This window comes from Artemia sp. Qi Xiang Cuo, chromosome 5 (assembly GCF_049724085.1).
Source record: "Artemia sp. Qi Xiang Cuo chromosome 5, ASM4972408v1, whole genome shotgun sequence".
NCBI lineage: Eukaryota > Metazoa > Arthropoda > Branchiopoda > Anostraca > Artemiidae > Artemia > Artemia sp. Qi Xiang Cuo.
Genome location: NC_142798.1, coordinates 18,593,043 through 18,607,924, shown reverse-complemented (window position 1 = coordinate 18,607,924; position 14,882 = coordinate 18,593,043). Strand labels below are relative to the sequence as shown.

The 14,882-nt window shown below is 35.6% G+C and overlaps 1 protein-coding gene across 1 annotated transcript in view; it reads left to right on the top strand.

Annotated features, from left to right (window-relative positions):
- LOC148951904 (uncharacterized) overlaps positions 1–14,882 on the top strand; it is a 113,382-nt gene that overhangs the window by 19,601 nt on the left and 78,899 nt on the right. Inside the window, exon 2 of the mRNA XM_089089390.1 lies at positions 12,048–12,377. Within this exon, the coding sequence (XP_088945516.1) occupies positions 12,048–12,377 (330 nt within the window). The remainder of the gene's footprint in view (positions 1–12,047; positions 12,378–14,882) is intronic.

The window sequence follows — 14,882 nt, the reverse complement described above, 5'->3', positions numbered from 1 at the left end:
TCTCCTGTTTTCAACAAGAAAGGAGCTACCGACAATTTTTCAGGTATGCGATGTTCAAACTGCTGTTACTTGGTTATTTATTGTAAAAAACGAGTTGGGATTAGCACCAATTTGCATCAAGATACATCTGAATTTTAGTCACATTAGCTTTTTCTTGATAAAATTAAATTAAAATGGCAACAAATATTACATTGTCAAAACTAGGTTCCAAGTGTCGAAAATTCTTGTTTAAAGTTGTGGAATACCAGGAGCACTAAACTTGTCTGTGCAGGATTTCGACTCTTGTTGATAGAAGAGCATCGCCAAGTGCTGAAAACCATGTTGTGACCAAGGTGGGCCCAGGATTGCACAAAGCCTCTATTCCTGGAGGTCCCAGAGACTTCTTGTTGTCCGGTTTTAAGCCGGCTTAAGCACTTCGGTGTAGACTTGAGAAGACATGTGATCCCCGTCCTGCACTGGTATCCGGGATCATTGCTTTTCCTGATGTGAAAATAATTTCAATGTTACGACATTAAAAAATGACTATCGTATCGACATTTTGACTGACGAATTCAGACGATTCGAACTGGATTTATTAGGAGTTTCAGAAAATCATATCCCAGTGGTAGGAAGCCTGAAATTAGGTGATATAGAATTTGTTTACTCAGGCAGGAAGGATGGGGTACATAGCCAGGGAGTAGGGCTCATGACGAATAAGGAAGCTGCAAAGTCTTGTCTAGGCTGGGAAGGTATTAGTAATAGAATACTAATTTCTCATTTTATGACTAGAAAGTTCAGGGTATCAGTTATAGTAGTATACGCCCCTGTAGAACCGACTGATGGAGATACTAGTGACTCAGATGAATTTTACTTACAGTTACAGGAGCAAATAGACAAGGTCCCAGGTAAAAATATGATATTATTACTGGGAGATTTTAACGCCCAGATTGGTAGAAATAAGGATAGATGGTATCCCATCTTAGGTAAATTTGGTGTAGGAAAAGAAAACAGTAATGGATACAGACTTTTGCAATTTTGCAGGTATAACAATCTAGTTATAACCAATACGGTGTTTGGTCATAAAATGGCTCATAAGCTAACATGGTATTCACGTGATGATAAGACAGCAAACCTTATTGATTATGTTATAGTAAACCGAAGACTGGCAGGATCAATACAAGATACTAGGGTAAATATGAGTGCTGTAATTGATGTTAAAAGTAAAGATTACCATCTAGTAGTGTCTAGGGTTTATTTAAAGGTGACATTTCGGAAGGGTAATTACCTCCCGGGAAGTTATGATGTTAGTAGACTCCAGGATGAGAATTTGAGAGAAACTTTCCAGGAACAGTTGAATAGTAAACTTGAGAGTTTAAAATTTGATAATGTGGAAGATGGTTGGAATAATCTTAGAAAAATAATTTGTGAAGTTGCTGAAGGTGTATTAGGGAAGAAAGCTAGAACTCCAGCTAAGTATATTAGTTAAAGACCTTTATGTTTAATATAAAGGAGAAAGGACTTGTACAAGAATTATCTGAGTGATAGATCGCATGAAAACAAAAGAAATGTAAAGAAAGTGGAGAAAGCATTGAAATATGAGCTAAGGAGGTGTGAAGTAGAGGCCATGGATAAAATTGCCGAGGATTTAGAAGATGCAGCTAGACGGCATAATAGTAAAATACTGTACTGGCACGTTAACAAATTGAGAGGGAGCAGTCAATCCGGACTTGTCCCAGTTAAAGATAGGAATGGGGTGGCAATTAGCGATAAGGAAAAAAACTAAAGAGAGATGGACCAAACATTTTGAGAACTTGCTTAACCGAGATAGAGTTGCAGGAAAAAATATAGAGGAAAATGAAAAAGTTTGTGATACCTTGGATGTGAAGGAAGATTTGTTTTGTGAAGAGGAATTAGCAACAGTACTAAAAGGATTAAAGAATAATAAGGCTCCTGGTGGTGATAGGGTAGTAAATGAGTTTCTTAAATATGGTGGCTCTGAGGTTAGAAATAAGTTATTGAAGATTATAAATATGATTTTTGAAAAAGGGGAAGTACCTAACGATTTTAGGAAAACCTTAATTAAGCCACTTTATAAGAAAGGTGATAAAAGTGAGTGTGCTAATTATCGAGGCATTAGTCTGGTCTCTGTAAGTAGCAAATTGCTTAGTAATATGATACTTTTTAGACTGAGAGATGCCGTAGACTAAGTTTTAAGAGAAGAGCAGTGCGGTTTTAGAAAAGGTAGAGGATGTGTTGACCAAATTTTCACTCTTAGGTTAATAATTGAGAAGTGCCCAAGTTTTCAAACACCTTTGGTCCTTAGTTTTATAGATTACGAGCAAGCGTTCGATTCTGTTGATAGAAGAGCTTTAGCAAAGGTATTATCCTTGTATAGTATATCATACAAATAGATTACAGTGAATAGTTCTTTGCTAGAGAATAATAATTATTAATTAAAGGTATGAAGTTAGGTATGCATCTGGTTTTGTGTTATATCAGGAGTTAAGCTTGGCTTTTTCATATCCACCTTTGTATGTATCTTTTTTATGGACTGTTTTAATTAGCACAGGAAAGGCAATTAGAGACAACGGAATCAAATGGTAAGTAAAAAGTCTCCTGGACTTGGATTATGCTTATGATTTAAGCATCCTAGATGAAAGTGTGGGCAAAATGAATGAAGTTTTAGAGGTTTTGCGAGTTCAGGGTGCTAGTATTGGTTTGAAAATTAATGTTAGGAAGACTAAGTCACTAAGGCTAGGAATAAGTGAAGACGAAAAGGTGACGTTGGGTAATGAAAAGATTGATCAGGTGGGCAGCTTCACTTACCTTGGTAGTATTATTAGTAAAGATGGTGGGAGCAGTGAAGATGTTGAAAATAGCATAGCCAAGGCTCAGGGTGTTTTTTCACAGTTAAAAAAAGTCTGGAAGAATAGGAAGATAAGTCTGCAAACCAAGATTAGATTATTAGAAGCTACAGTGTTGACAGTGGTCAAATATGGCTCTGAAGCCTGGACGCTCCGAAAAGTGGATGAAGATTTGCTAGATGTTTTCCAGAGAAATTGCTTAAGGATTGTTCTGGGTACCCGGCTGACTGACCGTATTTCAAACAATAGGCTATACGAAAAATGTGGTTCAATATCGCTTTCTAGGTCTATAATGAAAGAAAGGTTGAGGTGGTTAGGGTATGTTGTGCGGATGAAGGATGACAGATTGCCGAAGATTGCTCTTATCGGCCAATCATCTAGGGCTAAACGGAAAGCAGGTCGTCCCCGTCTGGGGTGGGAGGACTTCATAAAGAAAGATTTAAAGGAAATGGGAACTTCGTGGGCGGGTGTAAAAAGGGAGGCTTTGAATCGATTGGGGTGGAGGAGGAGCGTGCGTAGCTGTGTTGGCCTTAGGCGGCTTGGTGCTGCGATGAGTTGTTAGTAGTAGTAATTGTAGTAGGAGCACTAAAAATGTTCCTTTAGTCAAGTTCAAACGTACTTAGATAATGGCTTTTATAAATTGATTTATTAATTTTGCGAATATATTGTAATAACCTTGTCCAAGTTTTCAACAGACAGCAACAGGCCCTTTCGAAATATAGGTGACTCTGTCGAAACTTCACTGAACATGTGAAACAAATGAGAAATAATTGGTGTCGAAATTCCAGGGTCCACTGACAAAAATATAGCTGTTAAATTTATGGGTACCCACTACTGCCAAAAATTGCAGAGTGTTAACATTGAAGTAATTTTTCGCTTTCCTTAGCACTTATCAATGGAACTAAAAAAAAAAAAAAAATATCAAATTTGGGTCGGAAGTTTAACTGCAGCTTGACAAATACTATGCTGTTTTCTTTAGCGCCAAAAAAAGCAAGGTGCCATATATTGTCGTTAGGTTTCTAGGCTTTTCTGACAAAGGACAGTCCAAATAAAAGTTTTCAGAGGATTAGAATTGTAGATCACACTTTGAAATGGCCAAATGTTGATCACATTTACACTGTCAACAATGAACAAATCTTTGCATGGCCATTAAAACTGACAGGAAGTGGGCCATTCCAGATAGCGTTCGGAGATGCTATTCCTGTGGCGTATATGCAACACTTAGAAAAAAGAAGATTTATGTGGTCTAGGTCACAATATCAAACTCCTTATGATTTACCAATTTTGCTATATTAAATACTACATACTTGAAACATTTTTTTTTTTTAGTTTTATTACTTCTTCTTTTTGAAAAGTGTTTTATACTTCTATACATTAAATGAAGTTGAAGAAAAACAAAGAAACAAGAATATACATGTCGAATACAGCAGGTTCCGCCCACATGTATTCCCCAAGTATGTTGATACGTGTCGAAAACTTTTTGTTGTGTCGAATTTGTAGGTGAAAATGCTCTAATTTCGGAAAATCGGAGTTTTGTACCCTTTTCAGATAAAACTTCAAACTTCTCATCAAACAATTAGATTCCTAGATGTTATCCCTACATACTGAAACCCTTTTCAAACCAAAAGTCTATAAATTAGGACTTCTGGAGTAGAAAAAACTGTTTTTTTTTTTTACAAAAACTGTTGACTCATCAGTACCTTTACACTATAAGGTTTTTATAGAAAGCGTTGTCGTAAAAACTTGAAAAAGGGTTCATTCGATTGGAAATTCAAAGGGCTAGTGCCCTTTTAATAGTTGAAAGTGATTGGAGAGCAACTAACCCCCCTCTGACGCCCCCCTTTCCCCAAATACATTTAGTCAAAACTCTAAGATAGGTGTTTTGTTTAACGTCATTGAAAATTCTTGAATTTATGTCTTTTAGGATGACAAACCCCCCAAACCCCTTGGGACAAGGGTTATAATTTATGCCCTGGGGGTATATAAGGATTTTAGAGAAAGCGTTTTCATACGAACTTCTAAAAGGCATCATTCGATTCGAAATTCAAAGGGATAGTGGCCTTTTTAATAGTAGATAAGATAAGATAAGATATTTATTTCGAGAAATTACTATCACAAGCCCTTAAGGGCCGAATTCGAATTTCGAAGTCCATAAAAAAACAAACAACCAATAAAATCATAACAAAAGCACAAAAATTTAAATATTGGCAACCAATGAAAAAAAAAAAAAAAATTAAAATAAATAAATAATCAAATATCGGAATGCTATATGATTCCTTTGTCACTTATATTAAAAAACTTCAAAATGGCAAATAGTTGATAAGATAAAAACTAATAAAACTGAAAAAAAATAAATAATATACACATTAACAAATGTTTAAAAAACAACATAAAAAGGGGATAGGGAACAAAAAAAAGAGTATAGAGAAAACCGAGCTGTTTCTTTTATTATATAAGAGAAAAGACAAAATTTATGCACAAATTAACCACTATTTATTAAATCAGTAAAAAAAGGGATAAACGATTTCTTATAACGCAAGGTAGTACAAAGAATGGGAGATAAGGTGGGGATAGGCTGGAACACAGTTTGTGGAGGACGATTTCTATGAGGTACATGGTAATCAGGGAAAAGGTTTGCAGTACGGGGGTTCAAAAGTGCCAACTTACCAAAACGGAGGCACAAATCAGTTGAAAGTTGAAAGTGATTGTTGAATAGTTGAAAGTGATTGGAGGGTAACTACCCATCCCCCCCTCATACCCACCATTTCCTCAAACATATCCGATCAAAATTTTGATATTGTCATTTTGTTCAACGTAGTTGAAAGGTCTGGAAATTATGTCTTTGAGGAAGACACTCCCTCTACAGCCCTCAGTACAAGGGTTGTAAGTTATGCCCTGGGAGTCGAAAAGGTTTTTATAAATAGTGTTGTTGTAAAAACTTCAAAAAGGGCTCATTCGATTAAAAATTAAAACGGCTAGTGTCCTTTTTAATACTCGCCAGTGAGTGGACGGAACTAACCCCCCTCATTTCCCGAAACATATCCAATTAAAATTTTGAGATATCTATTTTGTTCAACATAGTTAAAAGTTCTGGAAAGTAGGTATTTAAGGATGATAACTCTCTCAGAGACCTCATGGCAAGGGTAATAAATTATGCCCTGGGGGCATATAAGATTTTTTTTTTATAGAAAGTGTTGTCGTAGAAACTTCAAAAAAACACTCATTTGATTGGAAACTAAAAGGGACAGCGCCCTTTTTAATAGTCTAATGTGATTGGAGAATAATTAACCCTCTTCTCAAGTCCACTATTCCACAAGCATATTCAATTAAAATATTGTGATAGGCATTTTCTTCAATGTAGTTGAAAAATCTGGAAATTATGTCTTTAAGGATGACAAGCCCCTCAGGGCAAGGGTTGTAAATTATGCCCTGGGGGTATATAAGGTTTTTTATAGAAAGCGTTTTATTAGAAACTGCAAAAAGGGCTCATTTGATTGTGAATTAAAAGGGCTAGTGCCCTTTTTAATAGTTGAAAGTAATTGGAGGGCAACTAACCCCCCTCTTCTGCCCAATATTACCCCAAAGACATGCAATCAACATTTTGAGATATCTATTTTGTTCAACGTAGTTAAAAGTTCTGGAAATTAGGTCTTTGAGGATGCTAACCCTCTCAGAGCCCTCAGGGCAAGGGTCGTAAGTTATGCCCTGGGGGGATATAAGGTTTTTATAGAAAGCGTTTTCATAGAAACTTCCAAAAAAAACTCATTTGATTGGAAATTGAAAGGGCTAGTACCTGTTTTAATAGTCGAAAGTGATTGGAGAACAATTAATCCCCCTATCACGCCCACCATTTCCCCAAGCACATTCAATCAAAATTTTCAAATAGTTATTTTCTTCAATGTAGTTGGAAGATCTGGTAATTATGTCTTTGAGGATGACAAGCCCCTCAGGGCAAGGGTTGTAAATTATGCCCTGGGGGTATATAAGGTTTTTTTTGTAGAAAGCGTTTTATTAAAAACTTCAAAAAGGACTCATTTGAATGGAAATTGAAAGGGCTAGTGTTCTTTTTAATAGTCGAAATGGAGTAGAGGTTAGCTAGCCCCTCGCTCAAGACAACGTTTTCGCCGAACACTTACAATCAAAACTTGAAATAGCCATTTTGTTCAATAGTGATGGATATTCTTACGACGATGTCTTTGAGGAGGACACCCCCCCCCCCCCCCAGGCTTCATGGCAATGATTGTAAGTAATGGCGGGGGCAGATATAAGTTTTTTTATAGAAAATGATGTGATAGATAAATTAAGTGAGCTCATTCAATTGAAAATTGAAAGGGCTAGTGTCCTTTTTAATAGGCTAGCCGAAACTGATTGGAGGGCAACTAACCCCCCCTCTCACTCCCATCATTTTCCCAATCAAAATTTTGAGGTAGCCATTTTTTCAACGTAGTTGAAAGTTCTGGATATTATGTCTTTCAGGATGATAAACCCCCCACACCCCTCAGGGCAAGGGTTGTAAGTTAAGCCCTTGGGGCATATAAGGTTTTTATAGAGAGTGTTGTCATAGAAATTTCGAAAAGGGCTCATTGAATTGAAAACTGAAAAGGCTAGTGCCCCTTTTCTCTGGTAATCCTCACTTTGATTTTTATCAATTATATTTACTCAAGTTCATCATAGGCAGCGTAATAGCGCTGCCTATGATGAACTTGAGTAAATGTAGAAAACGTTGTTGTAGAGAATTCAAAAAAGGCTAATTTTATTGGAAATTGAAATGGCTAGTGCCCTTTTTAATAGTCGAAAGTGATTGGAGAGCAACTAATCCCCCTCTCACGCCCACCATTTCCCCAAACATATCCAATTAAAATTCTGAGATAGGTATTTTCGTCAACGTAGTTGAAGGTTCAGGTAATTATGTCTTTGAGGATGACAAACACGCCAAACCCCTCAGGGCAAGGGTTGGAAGTTATGCCCTGGGGGCATATAAGGTTTTTTATAGAAAGCGTTTTATTAGAAGCTTCGAAAAGGGCTCATTTGATTGGAAATTGAAAGGACTAGTGCCCTTTTTAATTGTCGAAAGTGATTGGAGGGCGACTTCCTCAAACACATGCAATCAAATTTTTGATATATTCATTTTGTTCAAGGTAGTTGAAAGTTCTGGAAATTATGTTTTTGAGGATGACAACCCCCCACAGCCCTCACGGTAAGGGTTGTAAGTTATGCCCTGGAGGCGTATGAGGTTTTCATAGAAAGCGTTGTTCAGAAAGAAATTTCAAAAAGGGCTCATTCGATTGGAAATTGAAATGGCTACTGCCCTTTTCAATAGTCGAAAGCGATTGGAGGGCAACTAACACCCCTTCCACGCCCACGATTTCCCCAACACATCCAGTCAAAATTTTGAGATAGCCATTTTGTTCAACGCAGTTGAAAGGTCCGGAACTTATATCTTGAACTGAAAATCAAGTATTTTGCAGAAGCCATCAAGATGGCTAATTGTAGAAAAAAGCCAAGACCGATAGTCCAAGTAATTGAGAGGCAAGAATTTTTAAATGGCTCGGGTAAATGGTGGGAGTAAGTATGACTCTCTTATTGGACAAGTACATATGTGTTAGTTTTTGAAAAGGCGCGCCTGCCTAGAGTCTCCGGCAGGTTGACCAAGAATTTAAGATTGACATAGGACCATTAGATTGCCTGGAATGAGAGGCAGACAAGACACGCCTACCTATGGTCTTAGGAAGGTTAACCAAGAATTTATAATTGACACAGGACCATTAATTTGGTTAAATTAACAGACAAACAATTAGTTAAAGTCATCTTCATCTTCCAAATAGTACTTATTTATTGCCTAGGCTCAGCCCTGCATTCTGAACAAATTTTATTTTTCACAAATTTTTCAAATTTTTGGGTCACTCTCTTGCCCGAGACTCTGGGCGGGTGGGTGGGCGCCCCCAAATACTGTTCCAAATTCCTCTCTCAATTTAGCACTTATTCACGGATGCCCACCGTCACTAATCACTTTGCAAATACTATCTATTCAATGCCCCAGCTCAGTCCAGCATTCTGACCAAATTTCAACTTTTCACAAATTTTTCAAATTTTTGGGTCACTTGCCTGAGGATCTGGGCAGATGGGCGCCTCCAAGAATTGTCCCAAATTCCTCTCTCGTCTTAGAACTTATTGACGGATGCCTAAAGCCTTGAATGTTTCCCTAGCGGTAACCATGCGCTACACACAGACCAACAATATTTTTTTCATTTTCACACGGGGTTCCAATCTATCTATAAATAAATGAAACCCAGAACAAACAGAAATTAAAATAATGCAAACTCAAAACGAGCAGAAATTAATATGAGTAGGGTTCTAAATCCTACGCTTTCTAAAAGCCAGAATAAAATTTATAATTCACTGGAAAAAAATTATTTTAAATGCTTTCACTTATAACTTTAAGAAAACAAAAATTAATTAACATTTTAACTAATAAATATCACCTTGTGTATATTAAACTGACAATGCACATTTTTTTTTTCAGTAAATTCATTGGAATTTTTTTCATTAAAGTACAATTTATATTCTGGCTTTTACAAAGCATAGGCTTAACAAACCTATTTAGATTAGTTTCTGTTCGTTTTGTGTTTGACTTATTTTATTTTCTCTTTATCCTAGGTTTCATTTATTTATTAATCCTTATTCGTGGTATGCTTGGTAGATTATTTGATTCTATTTTTGTTCATTTTTGGTTTAATGGAGTTCTTTACTTTTTTTTTGAAAAACTTATTTTGAGCGAAAAGTTTTCTTGATTAACCTAAGAAAAAGATTTTTCCTTTTCATGTACTTCCAAATGACTTTCATTTATAAGTTCAAGAACAAACTTGGAATTGGTAAACACAACAATATGTTAATGGGGTGGGGGGTATTATTCTGCTTGATTTGTTACAAGGACTCCAAATTTTGCTGTAATTTCTGCTGACAGTACCAACTAGCCATCTGAGAGCCTTTTAATTATACGTACTGATATCTGGAGTATAACATCAGCTGCATCCACTTTGTCCTCTTTGTGCATCCATTTTGCTGAAATGGCATATCTTCAATCTTTCAAGAGTAGTTAGGGAAGTATATCAAGTTGAAACATTTATCTTTTGACAGGGATGCTGAATTTTAGGCCACTATATGCATCCCAGTTGTCATTGGGCATTGCTGCAATTATTAAGTTGAAATTTTTTCGAAATGTTGAATGAGATGTTCAACTAAATCAAAAGACATCAATTACATTCTGGTTGTCAAAATGGCATGTCTGCGATATTTCAGGAATAGGTAAGTGTATTAAATCGGAACTTTCAGAGAATGTTGAGGGGCATGTTGAACTCAATCAAAATAGAAGTGTTTGTATCCCAATACAGTTAAGGGTATTAAGTTGAAACCTTTAGAGTTAAGAGGGATCTTGAACATAGTCAAAATAGAACTATGTGCATCCCAGTAATCAAAATTGCAGATATGCAGTGTTTGAGGAATGACTGGCTAATGGTATTTAGTTGAAATTTTCAGCGGATGTTGAACTAAATCAAAAGATACTATGTTAACCCAGCTTGTTAAAATCATGTGTGAAATAACAGTTAAGGGTATTAAGTTGAAACTTTCAGAGAATGTTGAGGGGGTGTTGAGCTCTATCGAAAGATACTGTATAAATCTCAGTTGTCAAAAAGGCACATTTACAATATTCCAGGAATGCTTAATGGTCCTTGGTTGAAACTCTTAGGGAGTGTTTAGGGGAATGCTGAAATAAGTTAAAAGACAATAATTAAAACTAATAAATTAGAATCACATATTTCAATTCTTACGCGGGAGACGTGAAAAACTGGATAAATATTCATTATGTTGACCAATAACAATTCTTTGGCAGTCAAAAATCAATAGAAACCAATTAAAAAAATTCTTAAGAAGAAGTTTTCAAAGAACAGTAAAGAGTCATATTAAACTTAAGACAATCAGAAGCAAATTCCTATAATAATTCAAAATCAAACTCAAATTCAAAACGGGTACTAATATAAATGAATAAATAAATCTTAAAATCAGTTAAAATTAAATTGAATAGTCAAGTTAAACTTAAAGCAAACACAAATTACTACAAACAGAAGTTTTGTTCTTGTCCCTTCCCTCTCTCCTAACCGTAGAAGTCTTTAGCCTATTGTGTCATTTGCGCTTTACTGAAAACGAATTATATTGCATTACACATATTTTATATGCAGAATTATATTATATTATTTTACACATATTTTTTTTTATTTACGACGTTGAAAAATAAAAATTACAGAGAAATAAAATCTTAAATTGCCTAGTTTTTAAAAATTAATATCATTATATATTAAATATTCATTTTACGGTTAGACTGTTATGGTTAGACGAAAGGTAAGGGGGCGTAGCCAAACTTCTGTTGCAATAATTTTTGTTCGTTTTAAGTTTGAATTCAATATTCAGAATAACTTTTACTGACTTTAGTATGTATTGATTAATTTATGTTAGAACCTGTTATCTTTATGTCAGCTGTCATTGTTTATATAATTTATTTTCGTTTGGGGTTTCATTCATTGTTTATTAGTAATTTTTGGTCGTTTTGAGTTTGAATTATTATAGGGATTTATTTTTGCTGATGTCAAGTTTAATATGGCTTTTTACTTTCTTTGAAAAAATTCTTTTTCGGAACGATTTTTTAATTGATTTAGGAATGTAGTCAATTGACTCGTAAAGAACTTCAAGGGGGGGGAAGGATGGAGATTTTACTTCACAATTTACATCACAATTTGACTTTAAAAATAATTAATTAACAGTCATTTGATATATGAGACCCAAACCCTTAGGTCAAGGCCGTATCCGGGATTTTTTTTCGGAGGGGGTTTTACTCAAAAAAAATTTGGGGAGGGGGTACATAAAATACCTCAAAAAACGTATACAATATTTATTTATATCCCATTTTGTTACGTTTTTACGAGTCAGACAAACATTTTTTTTTGGGGGGGGGGGTCAAACCCCCTAACCCCCCCCCCCTCTGGGTACGGCCTTGCCATAGGGAGGTATGGTCGAAACAAGCAAAAGTTTATTTTACCACACAAATTCTACTTTTCAGGGAGGGATTTTTGGGGTAAATATAATTGATTTTCTTACCACTTCCCCCCCCTTTTCTGTGGGCTAAAAAAATGTATTTGTTGTTTTTTATAGGTCAATTTTTTATTATCGAAAAATGATTTAATGCTGTCAAAAGAAGTTATACAAACTCTGTCATCAAGCCTGAAGGAGCTGATTTTAGCTACATCCGAAAAAGTGGATGATCAATTTCTCCTTGCCACTCTCACAGCTTTTGAAGAAGCAGGCAATAAAGGCGAGCCACATGAAGCCTGTATGTTGCTACTGGAAGGTGCCATAGAATGTTTTGTGCAAGTGGAGTCAGAGCAATTTAACAGTTTAATCCAGAGCATTAAGATTGCTGAGAAAATAATAAATATGATGTCTCAGTCATCAACATTTCACGAGACTGTATCTACTTTGAAGGTATTAATTTGTATTTTATTGATCAAATGATACCCTAATCCTCTCCCTAAAACCATCCACTAAGCCGTTAACACTGGACAAAGGAAAGGGTGACACATCAGTGAGGGCCTTATCTGGTATTTTAGTTCGGGAGGGGGAGGAGTTATCAAAAGAATTGTTTGGAGGAGGATGGTACCAAAGGAACGAAAGAAAAGGGTTTATACTCTTCTAATATAATATATCTTCTAAATATATAGAAATTCCTATAGCTTTTGAGTCGATGGATTCTAGAATTCTGCCTAAGGACTTTTCACTATGGGGATTGCATTTATGGAGCAAAGGATCCATGTTAGACTGAAATCTACATGCAGATGGATAAAGAATCTTATTAAAGGTGGATTGGGGGGGGGGTCTTTTCTATTTGTCAATGAGTATTTTCAAAGCAAATAAGTATTTTCTTTTAATTTGATATAACCTGCTATTATCTCTTGAATGAGCATATCCAATTCATTTGTTGAATTTTATTTGGTAGTAAAAAGGGAACTGACGAAAGTAATTACACGTAGACATGGCGTCGTTGAAAACCATAATATGTTTAATTGATAGATTTTGGCATGTGTAATTTCTTTTAGAATGAGAGTTTTTAGAGCACTGCCAGAGCAAATGAGTTGCCAATGTTAGGGCCAAAGGCCCAAGCAAGCAGTTGGGGATAAAAAGATTTTTTGCTGTCCACGAAAGCTTTACAGTCTCAATATACAAAGCTTGTTAATTTGACGCTGAAAAGTTGGATTTTTTTTTTTTTTTTTTTTTTTTTTTTTTTTTTTTTTTTACTAGAAGTAATAGACTCCAGAAAACACCCCTCTTGGGACCCAGTATTTTTCCAGTGAACATAATAGTTATTGGTAAATCTGAATTTTTTGTTGTATGCTTTAGCTCCTCCCTCAAATTTGGCCACGCCCACATTTTATTGGCTTATGATCAATTTTTGTTTGAACTTAGTTAAGCTTGAGAGAAAAGCAACGCTACATATACTTACTGTTATTAGGTAAGATAAGATTTATTACGAAAAGCCTGTGGGCCATAGCAACACAGAATACAGTCTACAAACAAAGCTCAGGAAAAAAATACAACTTTATATAATAAAAATCAAAAAAAAAAAAGAAAGAAGAACAACAAAACGACAAAAAAAGAAACATGCCAAGGTTCAACATTATAACCAACAAAATCCAATCATAATAAAATTCAACCGTAACAAGCTATCTCCTCAAGCATGATTCCCTATTTCTAATTCCTAAACGAAGAAACTTACACAACTGTTTAATAGCACATGTGTTCCTCTCGGCCATCCGCTCAATTAACCAGCATTCACTCCCAAACACTCATCCAAAATATTCATTCCGTAACTGAAATAGCTCTTCACACTCGGATACAAAATGAAATAAGTTTTCATTCACACATAGGACAAAAATAGGGAATAGCCGCCAGCCTAAACTTTCCCAAAAATTTCCTTCTCTCACCTAAATCCAAACTATCCCCTCTTACCAACAGCAAATTCTTCAAATCCTCTTTATTCAACCCAAATTTAAAATAAGCCTCTTCCCTCCAAGTCTTTAGCTTGGGAGTAAAACCTCAAAGACATAGATTGTCTTTAAACACCTCAAGAACCAAAACCCCATAGCCACTCTTGGATTTCTTGGTCATTTAAGGTTCGCTGGACTTCCTTCCATACTGACACGCTTTCCCCCATTGGGCATATCCCTTCATTCCACATCTCCGAAAAGCCACAAAGGTCCAGCATTTTCTTGATCTTATTTGGCCACGAATCACGTTTACCGTCCTTCAAGCTCTCCAAATAAGCTGACTTAAGAAACCGAACTCTAGGTAGCCTAATTATTTTCTTCTAGAATTTCACCATTCTAACCAATCTAACACACCTTAAAGTGAAAAGCCCCAAATCTTCTTTCAGTGCCACTGAACTAAATGAATCATTCAAGCCTAAAATTCTTTTAAAATATCTTAGCCGAACTACTTCTAGCTTAGCTGCTTTAGCAAAACTCCAAACTTCAGAACCCCATGTAGACTAGAAGCTATTTTTGTCTGGAAAACTCTTTTCTGGATCCTCATGTCAGCTAGCTGACCTAAATTACTTCTCAAAAGTATATTTGTTAGCCCATTATCCCTTAAATTACAATCTTCTATATGCCTAGACATCCCCCTTAATGCAATAAACTTAACACCCAAATAAATAAATTCTTCTTTAACCTCTAACACCTTTTCCCCAAAATTAAAATGAACCTCAGAATCAACATCCCCTTTACTCCTAAATACTAATATTACTGACTTCTTAGCGTTCAACTCTAGATACTTCTTTTCTAAATAATTTTTTATTATATCTAATTGCTTGTGAAGAGTTACTCTACTGTCCGCTACTAGAGCTATGTCATCCGCGAATAACATGCATGGTAGACTAAACCAGCCCAAAGATACATCAGGGGCTTCATAATTTTTCATGAAACTATATAAATC